This window comes from Chrysoperla carnea, chromosome 1 (genome assembly GCF_905475395.1).
Source record: "Chrysoperla carnea chromosome 1, inChrCarn1.1, whole genome shotgun sequence".
NCBI classification, from domain to species: Eukaryota; Metazoa; Arthropoda; class Insecta; order Neuroptera; family Chrysopidae; genus Chrysoperla; species Chrysoperla carnea.
The window spans coordinates 6,252,059-6,277,437 of record NC_058337.1 but is presented as its reverse complement, the minus strand read 5'-3'; the positions used below and the strand labels follow the sequence as shown (position 1 = coordinate 6,277,437).

Here is a 25,379-nt window from a genome sequence, read left to right as displayed (position 1 = left end):
TAAATGCTTCTTTGCAATGATCCAAATTCCCAAATCGAATGAGATGGATTTCACAAAGAACTTCATCGTTAGTTAAAATTTTTAATTTTTCGAGATGGTTTTTCCGGAATTATCCATACGCCAAACTGTAATAAATACAACACGCAAATTTTTTTTACAAAGTGTTATGGACAACTAACATTATGGACAACTCAAAAATTTGACACAATAACTTTCTATCAAAAGGTTAAAAATCATCTGATCGGAGAGAAATCAAAAAATATATGTAAAAAGTTTTTTAACACGTTTAAAAAAGTTTATCCGCCTGCGTCTGTATAATTTATATTTTATTCGTTAAATACACTCATGACTAAAAATATCAAATAATTCTTTTCTGTCAAGAAAGTATAAGTTGTGTGAAAGTATCTATTTATCAAACACAAATAAATCAAATTATATGTTCTAATATGACTTCAGAGTAAACTAAGTAAAAGATACTTTTGTATACGATTACGAATGTTTCTTATGTCTTTCTAGTATTTATTATCATGGAAAGCACTAAAAGTTGGTCGACTGCCGATTTTGTGAACAGTAAGACGGGTCGGAATGCGGTTTTTTGCATTCGATTCGTGAGAACGTGTACAAAATTTTGTGAATAAAAGTGATGAGGGAGAAAAAATTTGGAAAAAAAACTGGACACTAAGTATAGTTAAAGAGAATTGAAAAAAATACACTCGAACCAGGACTCGAACCCGGACTTCTTGGATTCATGTCCAGCGCCCTACCATTTAGGCTATTCGAGTTCTAGACACGAATGCAATTTTTTCAACTAAATGAATTTTTTAAAATTTGTTTATCCACTTATTGATTATTATTACTTATTGTTGTTGTTTACATTTAATTATGCACACGATATTTACATCATGGTCTATTCGACTAATTTTGATATAATATGTTACACACATTCGTAAACTAAATATTGGCGAATGGACTATTTTATGTAATTACTCTACAAATTGATTTATAATTTTGGTGATGACTGTATGCATAAAAATAAGCTACCATAATTATAATAGAATATTTTGAAACCACTCTGTACAATAATATTGTGAAAATTTTAATTAGTAAAAGTTTTTCAATCGTACGTAGTTAGTATTACAACGAACTTATATACTTACATTCACATTACACGGTATTAAAAACCATGTTTCAACTATAAACTGTTTTTTATTATGGTATTTTCAAGCTGAATTTGTTCATTTAAAACTTCATTTGGTTATTTTCTATCAAATAATCAATTAAAAGTTATGGTTTTAATCATTATTGTTATATACCTAATAAAACTATACAGACATTTTTCACCCTCAGAAAAAAATTTTCCTTAGTTGCGTAGTTACTCAACATTTTAACTTACTTCTTCTGTTACAGATGGCAGTGTTAGTAAGCGAAGAAGACTTTTATTAAAATTCAACATAGAGTGAATATATAAATAGCTCACTGTGGTAAGTATATTTCTATCTACCTTTTAATTAGTTTGACGTTCTGTTTTGATATAAATAAAGTTTCGATTGAACAAAATTAAATTCAGTATCTAGAATTAACAAAATAGTCTAGTCGACAAGTTGAAAATGATGAAAAAGAGAGATAATGCTCTTTTAGTCCAGGAGCCACCAATCCTGAAAGCTCCGTGAACAGGGATTCTAATATTTTTAATAAAAAATAAAAGTTAACGTTTACACGAACAAGATTTGCTTGGTCGGCGTGGATTTTATTGGCCGGAAATATTTTAATTAAATTATTTATTATTAAATTTCCATAATTTTTTTCCGGCATCACGGATTTTGATCAATTTTATATAGAATTTTGTATAAATTTAAGTTCAACAAGAAAAAATCCGGCCGGCCAATGATTTTTAGCCGGAAAGGTCACGCATACCTATTTGATTGGTGTGATAAGGGGTAAAATTTATCCATTATCACGGAAACCTTTTGTTTTTTTTTTAATTCACGCGTTTTAATGTCACATTTATAATTATCTTGGTATGCGTGCTTACAAACTGCCGAAAGTATCGCGCATACCAAATTTTATTGTGTGAGTGAGGATTATACTGTTATAGATTTCACTTACTTGATGACATTTCTTTTAGAGTCTTTCTTCTACCTCTGGTCTCTTCCTTTTACCGTTGAAAGTTGTAAATTAACAATTGTCTAACTTGTTCAAACATTAATGATAGTTTTACATCTAGATTTGTAAATATTTTTATATGTGAATGTATATTTAATTTAATAACAAGTGAACACAAACAATTGACTGAGGTAATTGTTGAAATACCATGCATAGTCAGTGTTGATTTCTTTATCACATAACACATACAAACATGTGACACATACATAACTGATAATCAAGTATAGTACATATTATAAAATTTCCGCCTAATTGGCGCCCTCACGGGTAAGCAGTGATGTTTACGAAAAAATGTTTCAAACAAAAGTTGTTTAATTTTTTTAAGGAACATTTTTACTTTTCTTATATCTATTTTGGACTAAACTTAATATACTATGTATATTTCATATATACATGGTATAATGAGCAACATAGGTTAATTGGCTCTTGGGTCCGTAGGACCCATATTGTGAACCGTTAGAGATAGAACAAAAGTTTAAACGTAAACGTTGTAAACAAAAATGTTCCTTATAAAAAAATAAACAACTTTTGTTTGAAACATTTTTTTGTAAACATCACTGTTTACTTACGAGAGCACACATTAGATGCAAGTTTTTTATAGTATTTTTCAAGACATCATTCCGAATCCAACGAGGGTAAACGAGCTATTGCATAAATTTTTAAGAGCATTATCTCTATTTTTCCCATGTTCAACTTGTCGACTAGACTAAACATTTAAATACACCAAAAATTCCCTAGACTCTACCAAGATTTGAACCCGAAAAGCTCACTCAGTGAAAGAAATATAAATCCTCAAATTTAAAATAATCCCAGGGAGGCTTTTACGCCATGGCAACATCGCAACACATGGGGAAATATGTAGCGATAGATCTATCTGCCACTTTAAACCAAATTTTATCCACCTACCTTCATGAAACTTGATGATTTTGGGAAAAGAAAGTAAAGTTAGAAGTAAAATTTCCAAAAATCCGTTCTTAGTGATCGTAAAAAAGTAACTATCTAAATATCATGTCAATCGAATGTATAGTTTCAGAGATCTCGTGATGAATCAATCAGTGGTATTTCGCTTATTTAGATTTAAATTATGTACATTTTTTAATCAAATAGGTAATTAATTTAAAAAGGAATTAATTTTTAATTTTGTGATTTTTATGCAGGTATATGGTTGAAAGAAGATTGAATAATCTAACACCCATCAAATGTGACAAAATGATGGGTACATGATGGTCTATTGCGACAATGTCCTATGGTTGTTGTTAGTGATATTAATACAAATAACAAGTTGGCTATCAATTGGTGATTGCCAAGCTGCAGCCGACAGATGTCCTAGTTTCACTGTAAATCCATCGTGTCCATGTTATAATTTTGATGATGGAATATTTCTGGAATGTCCAGCTGCAACAGCAGAATCATTACGAGCTGTTCTCAAAGTGGTATCCGGCCCGATACAGTCACTTAGCGTATACGATTTGGATAAATCAATCACAATACTTACATCAAATTTATTCCCTGATAATGCGGTGATCAAACATTTACAAATATCTCAATCGAATTTACAAGATATACATGATAATGCGTTATTCTTATTAAAGCCCGAACTAGAATCATTGAGCTTAGTTTCGGGCAAAATCCAACAAATACCACAAAAAGCCTTTGGTGGCCTATTAAAATTAATTGCATTAGATTTAGAATCAAACGAAATCAAAGATCTACCAAGTTACAGTTTTTATGGCTTACATTTGATTAAATTAAATGTAAAAGGCAATCAAGTTCAAAAAATATCGGAATATGCCTTCGCTGGATTGGAAGATACATTGGCCGAATTGGATTTGGCCGAAAATAAATTACCTTTCTTTCCTATGACAGCATTGCGACGATTAGAAGGTTTACGTGCATTGAGACTTGCATGGAATGAAATTAGCACAATTCCAGATGATGGATATTCACGTTTGGAATCGCTCACATTTTTAGATTTAAGCTCAAATAATTTTGAAGATTTACCAGAAGATTGTTTTCGACCGTGTCCATCAATTAAAACATTATCGTTGTATTATAATTCAATTGAGACATTACATCGTTATGCATTTAACTCGTTATCAAATTTAGAAACGATTGATTTAAGCCATAATAAAATTGTGTATTTGGATCCGGTTACTTTTCAGAATAATAAAAAATTACGCACTGTTGATGTTAGTCATAATCATGTACATTATATTAGTGGTGTTTTTAGTGGTTTACCTGATCTAATTGAATTGTTTTTATCCGAAAATAATATCTTAGAAATACCATCGGATGCATTCACCGATTCACAATCCATATCCGTCATATATTTACAACAAAATGCAATTCGACGTATCGATAAGGAATCGCTTAGTACGTTAAGCAATCTTGCACAATTACATTTAAGTTCAAATTTTATACCAGATCTACCACAGAGCTTATTTCAACAAACAGTAAATTTAACAAGTTTAAGTTTGGATGATAATTGGATTGCTGGCTTGGAACCAAATACATTTAATCAATTATCGCATTTAAAAGAGATTCGTTTACATAATAATCGTATCGCTAATATAAAACGAGGTGTATTTGATCCGCTACCAGCATTATTAGAATTACATTTACAGAATAATGTGATACAATCGATTGAATCCGGTGCATTTCGTAGTTTAACTAGTTTACAACATGTAAATCTGCAAGGAAATATGTTAACAAGCTTAGGTGATGTATTTTTACATGAATCACCATCATTGGTTTCAATACAACTCGATTCAAATAGTATTTTTACATTACATAATGATTCATTACGTGGCCAATCCAGTGTACAAATCATGTGGCTTGGACATAATCGTTTAACACGAATTGATAAAACATTATTCAGTGATTTACTTTTAATTCAACGAGTTTATTTAACTAATAATAGTATATCACATATTGAAGATCGTACATTTGAACCGATGCAAGCTCTTAAATATTTAGATTTAAGTATGAATAACTTAAAACATATTTCAAAAAACACTTTTGCAGGTAACATTTTAACGACTTTTCTTAACAATCATTCTAGAACGTCAGCAAAAAACCAAATTACAAAGATTATTACTTATGATTGCGAATACAATTAATTGCGGAGATAATGAAAAACTAACAGTTTTTCTTTAATCAAAGAAAATAATTTCAATTTTCATTGTTAATACAAGTTCTTTTTTGTGCTTAAAAATGAATAAATTCTTAATTAAAAATTTGTCGTTATGTACCTTATTTATTATTAAATATACTAAAAATTTACAAAAATTATAAAAATATACTCAATATCACTACATATTATAAAACAAAGTCGCTTTTTCTGTCCCTATGTCCCTATGTACGCTTAAATCTTTGAAACTACGAAACGGATTTTGATGCGGTTTTTTTTGATAGATAGAGTGATTCAAGAGGAAGGTTTTTATGTATAATACATCCATATTATAGTAGAGTAAGGGGTTGAAATAGGGGTTGAAAGGGATATGCTTCAAAAACTAAAAAAGTTGTGCATCGATTAAGCTCAAATATTGACACGATATACAACCAGCTTAAAAGATATATTGTTTTTATCTACTTTTAACCTTCGGAGGGTAGAAAGGTGTAGCGAGAAAGTGGGAAGGAATTATCGAATATTTACAAATATACCTAAGTGGGGTATCAAATAAAAGAGCATGACGTGTACATTACAAAACTGTTATCCCACGCAAGGAAATGTGGAGGGAGGGGTGCAAGTGGGGATGTTGCCCAGCAAAGCGGGTAGTTCACAGCTAGTACTCAATAAAATAATATTTTTAACTAAGTTTCAGAATTTTGGTCCGCTCAAAATAATTTTTTTGCGTGAACTTACTGAACTAAGGCAAAAAAAAAACTAAAAAAAGGAAGGTTTCGGCATCTTATTTAAGATCTTATTAACGCGCAGTCTCAGAAGTGCTGGAGTTGCGACAATTAACGCTATATATACATTAAAGAAAAGATCTTTGGCTAATATCTCGGAAACCATCAACTTAATGAAAAAAAATTTCAAACAAAAATTATCGAAAAATTTTTTTTTCTTAAAAAAACTATAGAATTTAAAATTGTGATATCTTTAGCCATTTTCCCGAAAATCGGGGAAAACGGAAAATATATAAACTTATATGCTAATTAACAATATCTTGGAAACTAATTGATGTTATAACAAATTTTTTCAAACAAAAGTTGTCGGAATTTTTTTTCCTAAAAAAAATGTAGAGTGAACAATTTTGATATCCTTAACTGTTTTTAAAACGATCAATTTTATTTATGTAAATTTTTTAATTATCCAATCATTAGCCTCGAATTATGAGTAAAAAGTCCTGAACTTGGTTACTGGGGTGTTTTTGAGGTCGCTGGTTGCGAATATGACGATAAAAAAGATCCAGAGCGCACCTGGAGGTATGTTAAACTCAAAAAAATCTCGCTAATGTTAAATTGAAATATAAGATATTTTTTGTGGTTACCTTGAAGGGTCTTATGCAGTTTTTATGTTAAAATTAAAACAAATTTTTGTAATCAACAAAACTGTTGAAATTTAAAATTATTATCAGAACATATGGATACTAATGCATCTTGTAAACCGTTAAAGATAGAACAAAAGTTTAAATATAAAAGTTATTCCTTATAAAAAAGTAAACACCTTTTGTTTGAAATCCTTTTGTTTGAAATGTATTTTCTAGTCGGTCGAGTTCTTTTTTTATTACTATTTATTATGCTGGGTAGTTATTCGTGTGGATTTCAGGGGTCGCACCAGACCCTACCCACGACTTGTTCATTTTTCAGGCTTAGCTTCCTCAATTAAAGAAAAACTGTAAGTTTTTCACCTTCACCGCCAGCGGATTCGTACTCTACGTAATTTGGTTTTTTTCTGACGTTCTAGGATCATTTTTAAGAAAAGTCGCTATACTAAACTTTTCCCATTTACAGAATTACATGAATTAGAAGAATTATATTTAGCTGATAATGGTTTGGAAGTAATTGAAGCATACGCATTAACAAATTTAAAGAAATTACGTACATTAGATTTGGCAAATAATCATTTAATGGTTTTACATGATTTAATATTTCAAGAGAATTTACCAATACGTGTATTAAATTTAAGAAATTGTTCTGTATCGAAAATTGAAAAGAATGCGTTTCATGGTTTGAATAATTTAAATGAATTGAATTTAGAATGGAATAAATTGGTGTCAAATGATTTGAAACATTTGGATATACCTGGTTTGCGTGTACTACGTGTATCATACAATAATTTTAGTGATATTTTCCCCACAGCAATCGATGGTTTACCAGCCTTACAAACGATATTGTTAGATAATTCACATATATCGACAATACCAAGTACATTATTTAATAAGAATAAAAATCTATTAAAAATTGATTTAAGTTCAAATAAAATACGTGAATTAAAACATGGTGTTTTTGAAAATTTAAATGTATTAAAAGAATTAAAATTAAATAATAATGCATTACAAGAATTACCATACACAGCATTGTTAAATATCAGCACATTAGAGATTTTATCATTATCCAAGAATTTATTTACAAGTTTGGAAGTATCACAATTGAATGGTTTACCCAATTTAAAAGAATTAGATTTAAAAAATAATGAAATTGCAACATTAACTGGTTTTGCTACAGCAAATTTAACACAATTATTATCAGTTGATCTAAGTTCGAATAGTTTAACAGCATTACCTGCTAATTTTTTTCATCATTCAACAACATTACGTCGAATGGATTTATCAAATAATCGATTTCGACAAATACCAACGACTTCTTTATCGGAGCAAACGTTACCAATGTTATCATGGTTAAATTTGACTGGTAATCCATTAGTGCGTATTCATGATGTTGCATCGTCACATCAATATCCAGCATTAGAAGAGATTCATATCAGTAAAACGAATTTAACTGTCGTTACCAGTAAAGATTTTGAAGTGTTTCCAATGTTGGTTCACTTATTTCTAGGTAAGAATAATACTAATACTTTAAATTCATTAATTATTTATTATACCATGTATATATGAAATATACATAGTATATTAAGTTTAGTCCCAAGTTTGTAACGCTTAAAAATAATGATGCTAGGAAAAAAATTTTGTCATAGGTGTTCATAAAATCACCTAATTAGTCCATTTCCAGTTGTCCGTCCGTCCGTCCTTCTGTGGACACGATAACTCAAAAACGAAAAAAGATATCAAGCTGAAATTTTTACAGCGTACTCAGGACGTAAAAAGTGAGGTCAAGTTCGTAAATGAGCATCATAGGTCAATTGGGTCTTGGGTCCGTAGGACCCACCTTGTAAACCGTTAGAGATAGAATAAAGTTTAAATGTAAAAAATGTTCCTTATCAAAAATTAAACAACTTTTGTTTGAAACATTTTTTCGTAAACATCACTGTTTACCCGTGAGGGCGCCAATTAAGCGGAAATTTTATAATATGTACTATACTTGATTATCAGTTATGTATGTGTCACATATTTGTATGTGTAATGTGATAAAGAAATCAACACTGACTATGCATGGTATTTCAACAATTAACTCAGTCAATTGTTTGTTTTCACTTGTAATATTTAAAATTAAAAATTATTACATAGATCAAGCAAATCAAGTTTAAAAACATTTCGACCAAACTTTTTTGAAAATTTTGCTAACTACTAGTTCAAAACACATACTGACTCAAGTGTCAAGTAGGTTCAATTATTTGGATACAAGAAATGGCCTATAAAAGTCCATTACAAAATCATGTGCGAAAAAAAAATTAATTGAAGATCGAAGAGATCGCGAAAATAGGCTTTTTTCAAATATCTCGTAAACTATAAAGTTTTTGGCAATTTCAGCTATTATAAAATGTGTTTGCGGGTTAATTTTACATAAAAGTTTCATATAAGATTTCTATAGAAGCAAATGGTTTTCGAAATATACTGGAAAAGTTAGTCACTTTTCTACTACCCGAAAAATACGGTATTGTATATTATGAATAGTATAAAATAATGGGAGGCTACCGTGACTTCATCCACCGTTATAATTTTCAGTTTCTTTTATAAACGCTTAAAATTATTGATACAGAAAAAAATTTTGGAATAGGTATTCATAAAATCATCTTATTAGTTTATTTCCGATTGTTTGTCCGTCTGTCAACACGATAACTCAAAAACGAAAGGAGATATCGAGCTGAAATTTTTACAGCGTACTCAGGACGTAAAAAGTGAGGTCGAATTCGTAAATGAGCCACATAGGTCAATTGGATCTTTGATCCGTAGGACCCATCTTGTAAACCGTTAGAGATAGAACAAAAGTTTAAATGTAAAAAATGTTCCTTATCAAAAATTAAACAACTTTTGTTTGAAACATTTTTTCGTAAACATCACTGTTTACTCGTGAGGGCGCCAATTAGGCGGAAATTTTATAATATGTACTATACTTGATTATCAGTTATGTATGTGTCACATGTTTGTATGTGTAATGTGATAAAGAAATCAACACTGACTATGCATGGTATTTCAACAGTTAACTCAGTCAATTGTTTGTTTTCACTTGTTTTAATTATAAAATTTTGTATATTGGTGCAGAATATGAACAATGTATAGGTACAATGTATTTATTTGAATTTTTTTTAGGTGAGAATCGTATATCACGGGTATCGCCTAGCGCATTCATCAGTTTACCACATTTAGTGACATTGGATTTGGGCGTCAACGAACTAGAACTATTGCCACAAGAGCGTTTACACGGCCTACATGAATTGAGTATATTAAATTTAACACATAATCGTTTAAAAGATTTAGAAGAATTTCCAAATGACTTAAAATCATTACATATATTGGATTTGTCTTACAATCAAATTAGTCGAATCAGTAAAGGAACATTTCATAATTTAGAAAATTTAGGTGAATTGTATTTATTTGGTAATTGGATATCAGCAATATCTGTGGATGCATTTCGACCATTAAAAAAATTACGATTGTTGGATTTAAGTCGAAATTATTTAGAAAATTTGCCATTAAACGCCTTCCGTCCTCTGGAGACACAAATTCGCAGTTTAAAAACTGAAGGTAAGATCATTATTATGATTCAAATTATTGTAAATATATACTGTGTATTATTTGACCAGGAATAGACTCCTCGTCAGTAGATTTTTATGGGAGCCGGTGAAAAATGTTTGTCTGTGTGTACTTAACAAAACCATATACATACGATTTTAAATTTTTTTTTGACTCATGACAATTTTCCCCAAACCTCACCGTTTTACACAGATAAGCGTTTAAAAAAAAATAAGTACACATTTTTGTCGAAAATACAATTTTTTGACGAAAAATAATTGTTTTTAGTTCTGGTAAAAAATTTGATATGTGGCTTTTTATTTTGAACAATTCTAAACACTTTTGGACTTTTCATATTTTTTACTTTATCTCGCCGTTTTCGATATACAGGGTGTACGACGATGACCGCCCATTAAAAGTTTCTGAAGAAGCAGACATTAAATTTGAAATTTAGCTTTTTTCCCTCACCTCAACATTTTTGAGATACAAGAGTTATAAAAAAAGGACCCTGCAGGATAAGCTTGGATATTAGCTTTGTGTGAAACTTTTTCGAACCGCTCCCAAAATGTTCTTGGGTTCGTTCTGATCAAAAGATCTCACGGCGACTTCGTTGAGATGTCGATCGAAGCGTATTAACAGAAATATGATGAAAGAAATTTCATAACATTCGGTCGAGCCGTTTCGAACCCGGGGAGTTTTTTTTTTTATAATCATTTCCTCTCGATATCGCGCGAACAAAAAAATGATATCGACTTCGTTCAGGCGTGGATCAAACCGTATTAATAGAAATATTATCCGAAAGGAATTTCATAACATTCGGTCTAGTTGGTTCGAGTCGAGGGAGTTTTTAAAAAAATTCTTTCCTGATCGATATTGTGCGAGCAAAAAATGATATCCACTTAAATGAGATGTCGGTGGAAACGTATTAACAGCAATATTACATTACCATTAAAACTTTTATTATTATTATTGTTATTTGAAAATTTTGATTTAAGTTGTTCAGTTGTTTATGATTGTCGTAGCTATTGAAAAGATAAAACCAGATTGACAATGCTTTTACTAAACATGATGAAGCTTGGTATGCATACAAGTACTCAAACATAGTTCTTTAATTGGTTTTATTTCGTATTTAAGATTGCAGCATTTTCAGATGTAAGAGCAAGCTCTTACAAGATCCGGATTTTTTATTTTTTCGGAATGGTACCGGGTCAAATTTGTATTCAGTACAAAATTTGCGCGTGATTTAAACTTGATGTTTTCCATTTGTAAGTTTTTAAACTTTAATTTTCTTGTTTGTAGAAAATCCATTATATTGTGGCTGTGAATCACAAGAACTATGGGAATGGCTTAGAGACCATCAAAAATTGGTGGGACCAGAAACAAGAGGTTTACGTTGTGAACAACCTTTAGAATTACGTGGTCTTGTCTTTTTGGATTTGGAGCCTCAACAATTTTGTGACGTGCCATTAATATTAAAATTGGCAATACAAGATATTCAACCATTTTCAGTTTTAGTTTCATGGCAAAGCCGAAATCATTCTGGATTGCATAGTTACCAAATTGCGTATCATGCTGTTGAATCATTCTATGAGGTACGTACACTATGAAACCGAAAAAACATTCATTCCACATATAGACTAGAGAAACTCGTTGCTCTTGTCTATAATGTACTAAATTACAGGAATTTTTTTAAAACAGGTTCAATATCACGTACTTATTAGCAGTTTCGTTTTTCCATAAGGTGTTGTTGATAAATTTGCATATCATCGTTTTTCCGACATGTTGGGGGTGAAGCTCGCGCCAAACGGCCCAATATTTTTGTAGGCTACTATTATTTTCTCTTATTATATACTCATTTATCTTGCATTCAAGAAAAGCAAATAGTTGTTCATATTTTTTCAATAGGTCGTTTCATAGACATTTTTTCCGTTTTCCACATTGAAAACGCTTCAATTTACAAAGTTTTCGTAAAGGAATACGTTTTAGGTTACACTGAAATGAACCTACTCACGAAGTTTCGTAAGAGTGTTAGTCACGAAACCATACCCCCCTCTGTACTGTACTGGACTAAGAGCCAGCGCTTGCCAGACATACGTTAAAGTATAAAAGCTGAAATTTTTTTTGCGTATTCTCACTGGTTTAGGGACCAATCTTTGGGGGCTACAAACCTTGACTAACGGTTCCTTCGGTAGGTAGCAGGTAATCAGGGGCGCAGTACCCGAGCTCTCTCACGTTAAAGTATAAAAGCTGAAATTCACACAGAGTGTTCAAATGACCATTTTAAGTCAATATTGAAAAAACCAGATCAATCCGAAGGGGCTACCACTCCCCCAGACGTGGTAGAAGGTCAAATGCAAAAATACACAATTATCTACATTTTCTTCCATGATTATGAACTTATTTCACTGCAAGAGTTATTTTATTATTTAAATATGTTCAGTATCACGTACTGAATGTAAAAGCACAAAATCCTTACAAAAATAAGCGGGGGAAGTGCCTCCATTTTAAGGAAAACCGTTTTAGGCTATATCTCCATAACCGTGCGCTTTAGACCAAAAATGGTAATAACTTTTATTGTAGATAATTAAATTACCTACTTTTTTGTAAACTAATTTTTTTTGTATCACTAACCGTTTATGACTTATACAACTATGACGATTTACTTATTGAATATTTGACCGATATGTCTTCTAATGTTAGTTGGATGGATTGATATGTCTTTTTCAATATTGACTTAAAATGGTCATTTGAACACTCTGTGTGAATTTCAGCTTTTATATTTTAACGTGAGAGAGCTCGGGTACTGCGCCCCCGATTACCTGCTACCTACCGAAGGAACCGTTAGTCAAGGTTTGTAGCCTCAACGATTGGTCCCTGCACCAGTGAGAATACGCAAAAAAAATTTCAGCTTTTATACTTGAACGTATGTCTGGTAGGCGCTGGCTCTTACTCTATACCATATTATTTATAGGACAACGCAAAAATAAATTTTTTCTTCATTTATAAAAATAATGAATTTCAACAGTTTCAGATACTTGGAAAATTAATGAACCGATACAGTCGCTCCGTGCTTCTGGACAAACTAACACCGAATACAAAATATTTAATATGTGTATTAGCATTGGGCAATTGGGCATCACCAAGTACAATAAATCCACATATAATGCGTGCAAGTGACAATGATACACAGTATCATGAAGTAACTGAAATATTTGGTGATAGTATGTTACCATTATTAACAGATTCGCCAACATCACGATGCACAGAAGTGCGTACATTAGAAGCACCAATAACAATACATACGGGAGAACCGAGAAGTATAAGTGATCGTTCTGGTGTCACGTCAGTGTTGACAAGACGTTTAGGTTTAATCATTGGTTGTTGTATGGGTTTTGTTGTATTTGTTGTTTTGGTATCAGTATTAGGTTATTTAAAAGTGAAAAAACAACGAACAACTGAGAAACGTAATCAACCGATACCACCTGAATATATATCATACAGACATTTTTCAATACAAAGTGGTGAAGCAAATGCTCAAGGTAGTCATCCACATTTTATTACGACAATGGGAACAACATCCCTTAATTCATAAAACAAAAATTTGATCAAGAGATAAAATATTTAGGTTAGTCAACCAAAAACATGTATTCATCTAAACCTCGCAAAAAATATAATGCACCTATTGACCTGAAATACGTGTTTTTTTACCCGAATGAGCTACGTAAAGGAGTGGTAATGTGTTAATCAGTCTATATATGTATGTTTGTTCCTAATTACGAGCCACCAGTGCTGGATTACCCATTAGACCGGACTAGGCCATGGCCTAGGTCCCCCGACGGGCAGGGGCCCTCACGAAAATCTGATATGATTATTTTTGAACAAAAATTTTCAATTTCAAGTTATTTTTTTTTTTTCAAATTTCGAAATGAGGCTTATTATAAAGTTTATGATTCAATATTTATCGTTCATTTTATTTCGTTTATAACCTTGGAATGATATGAATACGCTGTACGAATGCTATGAATACACAAATAACGATTAATTTTACAATTATTCAAAAAAGTGGGGCCCCAAAATTTTATTGGCCTAGGGCCCCCGATGGGCTTAATCCCCGGCACTGCGAGCCACTCCATATTGATCATAAAGCTATTGACTAAAAAGTACGAAAATATTAATTTTAAATTAATAGAAGAAGTTCTAATGTCTAAGATTTATAAAGTAAAAGGAGCTAGTTTTTTAAGACACAAGTGAGTGGTTTTTGATTGATTATACCGACTCTGATTAAAATAAAGTAAAAGTCCAAAAAAAATAATAATAATAATAATAAAAATAAAAATAATAATAATTGATTACCAATTGAAACCGATTAATGTTAATAATGGGAGCAGCTGTATTTCTCAGATTAACATATTATAATAACATATTAATGTATTATATTATTAAGAATATGAATATTGACGCCTGATCAATCTAGGTTCTTGTGACACTTGGGGCTTAAAATTTATACTAAGAATTGTGTGCATTATATATTATTTTATTCAAAAAGTTAGTACATAGGTAAACATAGACTAGATATTCTCAAATGATAAATTGGGTCGCAGTGGGAAAAAATCCTAATAAAAGTAGCACCTTTCGACATTTAATGGCCTTATGTTAAAAATTTAAAAAAGAAAATAAACGTGTTTTCGTTAAAAAAAAAAAAACTAAATGTTCAGTCAATATAAATGTTAAATATAGTGTAGATGCTGAGTGGGTTTTGTATGCATTTACAGGTCAAACCGAACAAGGAGTGTATTTCGACGTGTTGTGACCCGCTGAAGCCGAATTTTCAATTTGCTCATTGCTCAGGGTGGGGGAAATTTGTCATAAACAAATTAAGTGTTTATACGGCCATAGCTCCTAAACAATAGACAATTTTAAACCAATGTGTACCATTTTATTCTAAATGAAAAAACAAATAATTATTTTTTTTATTCGTCTTGATAAGACCAATAGAACCGGAGATATGGTTAAAATTGTAAACAAAACTGATATCGCATAAGGTCTTCGCGCAGCGCTTTTTTTTAAACGTCCGTAGATTGGCCAATAAATAATATTTTTGTACTTTAAGGTACTCATTTTTAAGGTATAAGTTTATATTTTAATGTTAAATAAAACAAGTGAAAACAAACAATTGACTGAGTTAATTGTTGAAATACCATGCATAGTCAGTGTTGATTTCTTTATCACATTACACATACACACATGTGACACATACATAACTGATTATTATTATTATTATTATTATTTATTTTCACCATAAGATACAAACGTACATAGGTATAGTCAACATGAAAATTAAATAAATTAAATTAAACTATAAATAAATTAAATTAAACTGTATGGGCACGACGTTACAATATGCTTCTTCAGCTCACGTTTAAATTTTGGCATGCTCTCTATGTTTTTTAACTCTCCGGGAAGATTATTGTACAATTCCGCTTAAAATGATTAACACATGATTCTCGATAATCAAGATTAAACATGAGCCGAATAATTCTTTTTTGGAGTATAAATATTCGTGTGCAATCTGAACATTGTCCCCATAATATTACACAATACTGCATGGCAGCATATACAAACGCATAATACACAGCCAATAAAGCTTCAGTGTTATGAGTTTGTTTTAATTTTTTGATATAAAAATAAGCCGTGCCTAACTTTTTACACACTGTATCCACATGTCGATTCCATTTCATACCTTCATCCAGAATTATACCTAAAAATTTCATTTCGCTTACTTGCGTAATCGGATATTTTATTGATGACGTAATAATTGATGCATCAATAACTTTATTTTTAAAAACTAAAAATGTTGTTTTAGTCATGTTTATAATTAAATGATTATTTTTGCACCAATCAGCAAATTGTTGTATTACAATATTCATTTCATTCATTAAACTATGTATATTATCTATGATAATCAAGTATAGTACATATTATAAAATTTCCGCCTAATTGGCGCCCTCACGGGTAAACAGTGATGTTTACGAAAAAATGTTTCAAACAAAAGTTGTTTAATTTTTGATAAGGAACATTTTTTACATTTAAACTTTTGTTCTATTTCTAACGGTTTACAAGATGGGTCCTACGGACCCAAGACTCAGTTGACCTATGTTGCTCATTTACGAACTTTTTCTCACTTTTTACGTTCTGAGTACGCTGTATTTCAGCTCGATATCTTTTTTCGTTTTTGAGTTATCGTGTCCACAGACGGACGGACGAACGGACGGACAACCGGAAATGGATTAATTAGATGATTTTATGAACACCTATGACAAAATTTTTTACCTAGCATCATTATTTTTAAGCATTACAAACTTGGGACTAAACTTAATATACTATGTATATTGCATATATACATGGTATAAAAAGATATATTTGTTTTTTATGTAGAATAAAAAGGTACTTAATTGTTTGGTAAAATTTTCAATAGTTTAGGAGTTATGGGCGTCTAAACAATTAGTTTGTTTATAAAAAATTTACCCCCACTCTGAGCGATATGAAAATTCGGATTCAGATGGTCAAAATACGTCGAAATACACTCCTTGTTCGTTTGGACCTGTAAATGCATACGAAACACACTCAGCGCCTACACTAATATGAAAATTGTTTGTATTCATAAAACAAATGTAATTGAATTATCATATTTTTAGAAATGTTAAAATTATCAAACAGAAACTGAAATTAAAAAAAAAGTTTTCGCGAAAAAAACAATTTCAAATGAATAAAAATAAAAGCGAAAGTTGTAAGTATTTAAAATACATATCGAATGAAACATTTATGATTTAAATTAATTTATAGTTAATTTTCGATTGCGATTTTTAGATAACAAGAAGTTCTGGAAAAAACGCTTATTTACCCTGATAAAAAAATCTGATTCATGAATCGGAAATTTTCAATACAACCAATCGGAATGAATAGGATTCAATTGGAAAAATTTCCGATTCATTTTGATTCATTCCAATTGAAATCAATTCCGATTCAATCCGATAAAATTAATCAGAAATTTCCAATTGTTTCCAATTTATTGATGGAATCGAATTGGAAATTTCATATTCGGTTCTTTTAGTTTGCATCGGAATTCAATCGGAATGATTTGGAAATTTGAATCGAAAATGAATATTTATTATCTTTTTTTATCAAGGATTAGTTTTACACCAAGGTTGATCCTAGTATTGAAACTGACTTCATTTTTTTAAGATTTGTATTACTTTTTTGAATAAAATTAAATTGATTTTATCAAATTTAAGTAAATTATCTATATGTATAGTCATCAATTTTTAAAGTTCATTTGCACACAATAATTCGTACATATTTTTGAAGCCACACTCCCAGATCAGTTGTCAATAACATTTGTAGGTATATTTAAAAATGTATTTTTGTTTATCTTTATTTGCCTTTTTTAATATTTTGTTAAATATATTTATAAGGAAAAATTATTATAGGTTTTATAAAAAAATATTTTAAAAAAATGTACTAAACATGGGTGAAAATTATATCCTAAAAAATATTTAATTTTGTTAAAAATTATAACTACATTTTTTGTAGTTTTAGTGATTAAAAAAAAATGTATAAAAATTAAAAAACAAATAAAATTTTAAAAAAATCTTTGATAAATTTCTGTAGTTTTTTATTTTAATCCTATTTTATGAAAAAAAAAATTGTTTCTAAATTTAGAGCATATGGTAGTATGGCAGCTTCGAGGGTCACAGATAGATGAAAAAAAGTAAAAGCTTGTAAACAAAAAGTATGAGCTTTTTTCAAAAAACTAGCTAATTACTCCACATATAAAAAAATTATAGTAATGTAGTGAACAATTTATATCACAAAAAAAAACTATTTGTTTTATTGACGTTTAACATATTTCACTACAAGAGCTTGCACTAATTTTGATTGTTAAGTTGATTAAAATGAACTTATATATTTTACTGTAGTTAACTTGAAGAGTCTGTATTGTTATCTGACCGTAAAGCACGCTGTGCGTCGTTTATATAGTTACAGTCAATTATTACCGTAGAGTCTAGCAAATTCTAGAACATTCACGTGTAATCTATTGCATATATTTTACTTGTATATGTTTTCTATCTCTGTTTGAGTAATATAAAACGATACTGTTTTTTTCTTTTTAGAATTCTAGATAATTCTATAGTATTTCAAAATTACATTTGTTTTTAAGAAAGTTCTAGAGTATGGTTAAATAACCATAGCGAAAAAGTAATTAAGAAAGATATGAATACAAAGTGTATTCATAGTCGAAGGTTGTTGCTGTTACCACAGTTGTCCTACAGTAATTATAGACATATAAAAAAAATAAGGAAAGTAGCTGGAAAGTATTCCGAAATTAATGAAATTTTTACAGGCTATTTGGGGGTAGTCTTGAATGTCTACCCTAAGTTTTGGCCTCAAGGACCCTTATCACAGGAATATTATTATTATTAAGGATGGCCATAAACCCCAAATTTTTCGGACTCTCAGTTTTTCACGTATAACGTAGCCCAATTTGTCTTAATCCATTTGAAAAGGTGGTAAACATATATATGGTATCATAATGGGCTCTATGATCTAAGTTAGTCTTTCGTGGACAGCCAATTTTACCTATCCAAGCCTAATCCAAACTCCATCCGTGGGCATGGACTCGCCATTTTCAAATTTTCTCTTTACAATTGTAAGCAGCCATGTCAAAAACTCTTTAAAAAGTCAAAATTTTAGTTTACTTTCTTTATTTAATTTCCTTATACATAGCAATCATGAAGGTTATAAAGAAGGAGAACGATCGCTATAGAAAATATTGTCCCCGAAATATGGATAAAATAAGTGAGGCGCTGCGATCGCTAAGTTGTATCAATAAAAGCGGGCTGTTGTGCGCTAATTTGAAATGATATATCAATTTGTACATTATGCAACTAACTTCATCTACTTGTACTCATAAACAGCTAACTTCGCAGATACTACTTAATGATGACAGCGCGGCTGGTGGCTGAAAAATGAACTATAAATTCTATAAATTTTCAGGGACAAACGCGCTAATGCTTTAACACGTAGCGATCGTTCTCCTTCTTTATAACCTTCATGATAGCAATTTTCATAGACATAGCGCACTTTATATATATTTTTATTTTGATAAATACATATTCTCAAGTAATAAAGAACAAAAAAAATTATGCTGTTCGTCGATCTGTCATAAAATCGGCATATAAATATTGCCTTGACACTACCCACTTTTGGTCTTTCTGATTATTTTCTAATAGTTTTTTTAAAATACACAAATTTTCCCACACGTAGAATTATACTAATCGTAGCACTTGTGTCATTGTTTCCTTTTATAATTTACATTTAGACATTTTCTCAAAATTCATAGAATATTTCCTTTAAATGATTATTAAGTTATTGTTTACAACTTTATTCTTAAATATTTAATACAATTAATCATCTACATCTTCTTTTTCATAATCAGGATCATCTGGATCATATTCCTCCTTACGAAGCATATCATCTCGTGTACTTTTTCCACGTACAACTTCAGAATATGGTTCATTAGGTCTTTTTGGTTGAAAACGAACAAAACACTGAAAACATTTGTTTAAATTTATTTTGATTAAAACTTTATGAATTTTATTATTACAAGTATAATTTTATTGTTTTTGTAACATAAGCTAAATGTACTAAGTAACTAAATAATTCAAACCTGGGCATATGAAGTTCCACGTTTCCCTTCAGCTCGGATAACCAATGACGCTGTACGATTTAAATGAACAGGTGGAATAGTAAACGATTTGGAAATTTGTTGAAATATTTTATGCACTGTAATTTATTGAAAAATTATCAAGTTTGTGATTGATAAAGTCAATCTCTTAGTATAGAAACAAAATAAACCTCCCCCACATCATAAAAATATTTAATGGTGAAGATCCAATTTCTGAAAGAGGCATCTAATGAGTAAAGAGATTATATTTTTGGAAAAAATAGTACTTGTGTAGTATTAAGTGATGGCATGATATCTTTAGCCCCCATTAAGTCGTTTCACTAGACAACCATTTTTATACCATGTATATATGAAATATACATAGTATATTAAGTTTAGTTCCAAGTTTGTAACGCTTAAAAATAATGATGCTAGGAAAAAAATTTTGTCATAGGTGTTCATAAAATCACCTAATTAGCCCATTTCCGGTTGTCCGTCCGTCCGTCTGTGGCCACAATAACTCAAAAACGAAAAAAGATATCGAGCTGAATTGATCATAGGTCAATTGGGTCTTGTAAACCGTTAGAGATAGAACAAAAGTTTAAATGTAAAAAATGTTCCTTATCAAAAATTAAACAACTTTTGTTTGAAACATTTTTTCGTAAACATCACAGTTTACCCGTGAGGGCGCCAATTTGTTTTTTTTGGAAATTATTGCCACATCTCAATTGATGATCGTACACTAGAATGTATTCTATGGAATTTTTAGTTACGAAATTTCTTATTAATTTATGGACATGATGTATATTTTTTGAAGTGAATTTTTGAATTTTGTTTGCCAGAACAGCCACCCACTCTAACCTAACCCTAACCTTGCATTTTTATTTATATGCGTTTCAAACTTGGTACTAAATTTAATATTCATAAATGGTTACTTTGACATATTTCATTCATCAAACAGTACAGGTATAATAATAAGGAAAAATAAAACATTTTGTTAGAAATAAAGAAGTAAAAAATATTTTACCATCAAATAAATCAGTTACAAAATAATTCAATTTAGTTTCTTCGTGTTCATCCAAACAAGGTATTAAATTAAAGTAAAACATATATTTTATATTTTCTGTCAGCACTGGCAAATATTCATCAGTTCTTTTATTTGGACTAAAAGAAATTAAAAACATATTTTAGAAATTACGCAGATTAATTTAATAGTGCAATAAATAAGCCGGAAAATACTATCAAATGTGGAAAACATTACAAACTATTGCTATTCATATTATACTATTGAGGATGGTTTCAACCCCATTAAAACTAGCCCTAGAAGTGTCAATGATTAAAAAAATTTGAAAATTCAGAATTTCACCACAGAAATTGTCTCTCTGCGGTTTTCGGAGTCGCTGATCATGAATTTGAGGTCAAAATACAACTGAATGTAGTTTAAAGCCACCCGTAGAAGTCAAAGAGAAAAATTTTAAATTTTTCCTCGAATATCGTCTTTCTGGGAGTTTTTGGGCTTATTAAATGTACTAAATGCAGCATTCTATAAGTGAAATGATATTTTAAATCGGTTAAGTAGTGAACTCAAAAATGACGTTTTAAATACATTTACATACAAACTTTCACCCCCTATTTCACGCTTTTAGGGGATAAATTTTGACATATCCTTTCTTAAATGACATCCACAGTATAAAATCATTATCTTCTAGAAATTTCAAAATTCGATCATTAGCGATAGAGGCCTGGCGTCGATATATCAGTCGGGACATTGCCTATTCCTCCTCCAGATTATTTCCCCCTCTGAAAGGTTTCTGATTTAATAATAAACAAAAATAATCATTTTGAAAAGAAAAAAAATCATCAAATTGGAGCCGTTATTGAGGACTCCCTAAGAATGGCTATTTTATATATTCCTTTATCCGATTAATAGAGGGCCTATAAATCTCCGATTAAGCATTATGCGGTCAAATAAAATAAAAAAAATGAAGACTGTAAACAAAACTGTATAAAATAAATTTTACTATAATTTATCAATGCATACAAACAATAATATTACTTAATCACAAACTATTGGTTTGTCCTTATGTAGTCTTCTTCCACGACTTATCTATGTTTTTTTGTTGTTTTTTTTTTTGTTTGTTTGTTTTTTTTTTTTTTTTTTTGTTTAAGTCAGTGTATACTACCAAATATCAAACATTTGTGAAAATGCTTGATATTGTACTACACCTAAACAATCGATAGAAAGTTAATGTATAATATTTACTAGCAGACGCCGCCTGTACCAGTCAATATGATTTTCGGTGGACAATGGCCGTATTGTAAGGTTTTTTTTAATGTTCTTCCTGGAAAATAATGCGTTGTTGTCCAACTGAAGAGACCTTTTGAATTGTGCAATTCCAATTTTACCATAAATAATCCAGGGTTTTGAAATTGATGGGAAACTATGACATAATAATTTTGACCTAAAAAAACATTTTACCGTTAATATGAAATTTCTGATTTTCATTTATAATTTGTCTTTCATTTTATTCTGTAATATTAAACGAAAATAATGCTCTAAAATGATTCAAGTTATATTGTATTATAGTTTGAACTATTCCAAGTCAAGATTTGCCATCTATACGCTAGTAAAGTATTTTAGGGTCGCGACTTTTGCGCCATCTCACAGTTTTACTTTTAAAAAGTGGTTGAGCAAAAACTCACTAACATCCTGATTCTGATATATTGGCTGTGTTCCGTAATATTCACCAGTATACTTACTGGTCAGTGCTCATGACGTCAGAAATCGACGCCATATTGTACTGATAAAACGGGCGTGACAGCGCACATGTGTTCACCGAGTGTTTGTGCAAGAAATTTATCAGTAATCTCGGAATCATTTTTGGCTCGAAAAATCGATCTAGCTAGGTTTCAATTTTATAAAACGTCGTTTTAACCGTGTTTTCAGTAAAAACTGAAATATTGACTGCATAATATGACTTTTCCTGACATCTATTGGCGACGAAATAAAGTACATTACCGGGACATTCAAATTGGTATTGGTGTTGGAGAAATTTTAACTCATTGATTGCCATTAAATCTCTTGTCACTAAAAATATTCTATAGTAATTAGTTTATAGTTAGTCTATATTTTATACACGAACCCGAGTTAATAAATTTTTGAACTTATATTTTTATTGAATTTTCTGTCGAATTTTCGAGACACTTTTAATAAAAAAATTGAAATCAGGACGAAGTAAATTTAACAATATATACGTACGTATTTTATTTGGAACATTAGGCAATCCCATAAATTTAGATAATTTGTAATTTCGTTTCAAATCTATAATGTCAAATTCACGATAACCTCTTCCAGAAATAGATAGAGTTAATCCATGCGTATCAGATACGTTTTCAACGGTGATGTACATTTCATAACTTCCACCTTCGACATTTTCGTGTAAAAAATATACCATTGGAGATGGCGCTGATCGTAAAACCAATTCTAAAAAAATAACATAATTAGACACGAAAAATTTATTTACTAGAATTATTAAAATATATTGGCTGGACAATTTTAATTAATAGCTGCCCCAAAAAGAATTAATGTCCCTGTTCGTTGCAAAAAAAATTTTTATTTACTTGTTTGGCTTTCCAATCTGTGTTACGGCTCCCGGTTACCTGGCTGATGTTTTTGTCAAATTGTTTTTAGCACCTCTGTTAACATTCTGACAAAACATCAGCCACGTACCTGTTCGTTGCAAAAAAAAATTTTGTTTGCATGTTTGTCTCTCCGCTGAGAACTACGGTCCCCGATCACCTGGCTGATATTCCGGCATTTGTCAGAGTAACCTTAAATCTTAATTTTCCGCAACAAAAAACTCACTTGCCAGTTCGATATTAAAACTTACATGCCCTCTTGCTCTAGTAGAACAAAAGTAAAAATGTAAAAATTATTCCTTTTTTTAAGACTACATAAAACAAAGTAACAAGGTATGTATTTACCATCAAATGGAGCTTTAGCTTTTTTATGACAATCGGTACCATAATAACCCTTTCGGCAAACACAGTTTCTACCACCAAAGTAAGGAATACATTGTTCTGTGCCAAATGGATCACAAGGTTCAAACACACCCGTATATTTACAATGATCAGTTTCAACATTACAATAAGATCCAATAAAATATTGCTCAAGACATTTACAGATTACCTCACGATTTTTAGCGTAACATTCACCTTCACCACGACATATTAATGGATCACAGGAAAAACCGTTCGCTACCTCTCCTGTTCCATTTCCTGTTCCTCCTCCTGTTCCCATTCCTCCTCTTCCATCGGATCCATCGGTTCTCGTAAAATTAATATCAACACTTGAGCAAATATCATTTGTACAAATCTCATCCTCCAGAAATGCCACCATAAAAACAGGAAAAAGCAATGCAAATATTATTAATATTTCAAATTGACAAATTTGCAGAGCCATTTATAAGCAAATTTTATTGAATTAATTTACTTAAAATGTACGCAACGAATAACATTCGTTGACAACCGTCAATTAAACCTATGTATAATTATAAAGCCTACTTAATATAATTCGACTTTAAACTTAGGCGCCTTGATATTCAAATTCCAAACATTGTAGAATTAGACAAGGTATGCTCTTGCGCAGGTAGGAGTAGAATGAGGACATTCTCCCACTCTCGGTAATCTCTCTCGCACGGCACCTAGCCACCAAAATATTGATTATTTGTTTATAGTGTAGGCGCTGAGTGGGTTTCGTATGCATTTACAGCTCCTACCGAACAAGGAGTGTATTTCGACGTATTTTGATCCGCTGAATCAGAATTTTCAACTTGCTCATCGCTCAGAGTGAGTTGAAATTCGGCTATAATGAATCAAGATTCCATTTAAAACAAGTGAAAACAAACAATTGACTGAGTTAATTGTTGAAATATCATGCATAGTCAGTGTTGATTTCTTTATCACATAACACATACAAACATGTGACACATACATAACTGATAATCAAGTATAGTACATATTATAAAATTTCCGCCTAATTGGCGCTCTCACGGGTAAACAGTGATGTTTACGAAAAAATGTTTCAAACAAAAGTTGTTTAATTTTTGATAAGGAACATTTTTTACATTTAAACTTTTGTTCTATCTCTAACGGTTTACAAGATGGGTCCTACGGACTCAAGACCCAATTGACCTATGATGCTCATTTACGAACTTGACCTCACTTTTTACGTCCTGAGTACGCTGTAAAAATTTCAGCTCGATATCTTTTTTCGTTTTTGAGTTATCGTGTCCACAGACGGACGGACGGACAACCGGAAATGGATTAATTAGATGATTTTATGAACACCTATGACAAAATTTTTTCCTAGCATCATTATTTTTAAGCGTTACAAACTTTGGACTAAACTTAGT

At 30.6% G+C, this 25,379-nt stretch overlaps 2 protein-coding genes across 2 annotated transcripts; one reads left to right on the top strand and one right to left on the bottom strand.

Moving 5' to 3' along the window:
• Nucleotides 1–1,421: 1,421 nt before the first annotated feature.
• On the top strand, nt 1,422–14,088 carry LOC123290920 (protein artichoke). Its single transcript, XM_044871302.1, has 6 exons — nt 1,422–1,481; nt 3,321–5,187; nt 7,123–8,166; nt 9,819–10,253; nt 11,541–11,833; nt 13,267–14,088. The coding sequence occupies exons 2-6, from the start codon at nt 3,384–3,386 to the stop codon at nt 13,831–13,833; spliced, it is 4,143 nt and encodes a 1,380-aa protein (XP_044727237.1). The 5' UTR covers nt 1,422–1,481; nt 3,321–3,383; the 3' UTR covers nt 13,834–14,088.
• A 5,617-nt stretch (nt 14,089–19,705) lies between these two features.
• LOC123290642 lies at nt 19,706–24,427 on the bottom strand. Its single transcript, XM_044870902.1, has 6 exons — nt 23,950–24,427; nt 23,225–23,449; nt 22,229–22,427; nt 20,993–21,129; nt 19,969–20,018; nt 19,706–19,849 (listed from the first exon to the last, which is right to left on the bottom strand). Exons 1-6 carry the CDS (start codon nt 24,425–24,427, stop codon nt 19,706–19,708), a joined length of 1,233 nt encoding a protein of 410 aa, XP_044726837.1.
• Between the last annotated feature and the right edge of the window lie 952 nt (nt 24,428–25,379).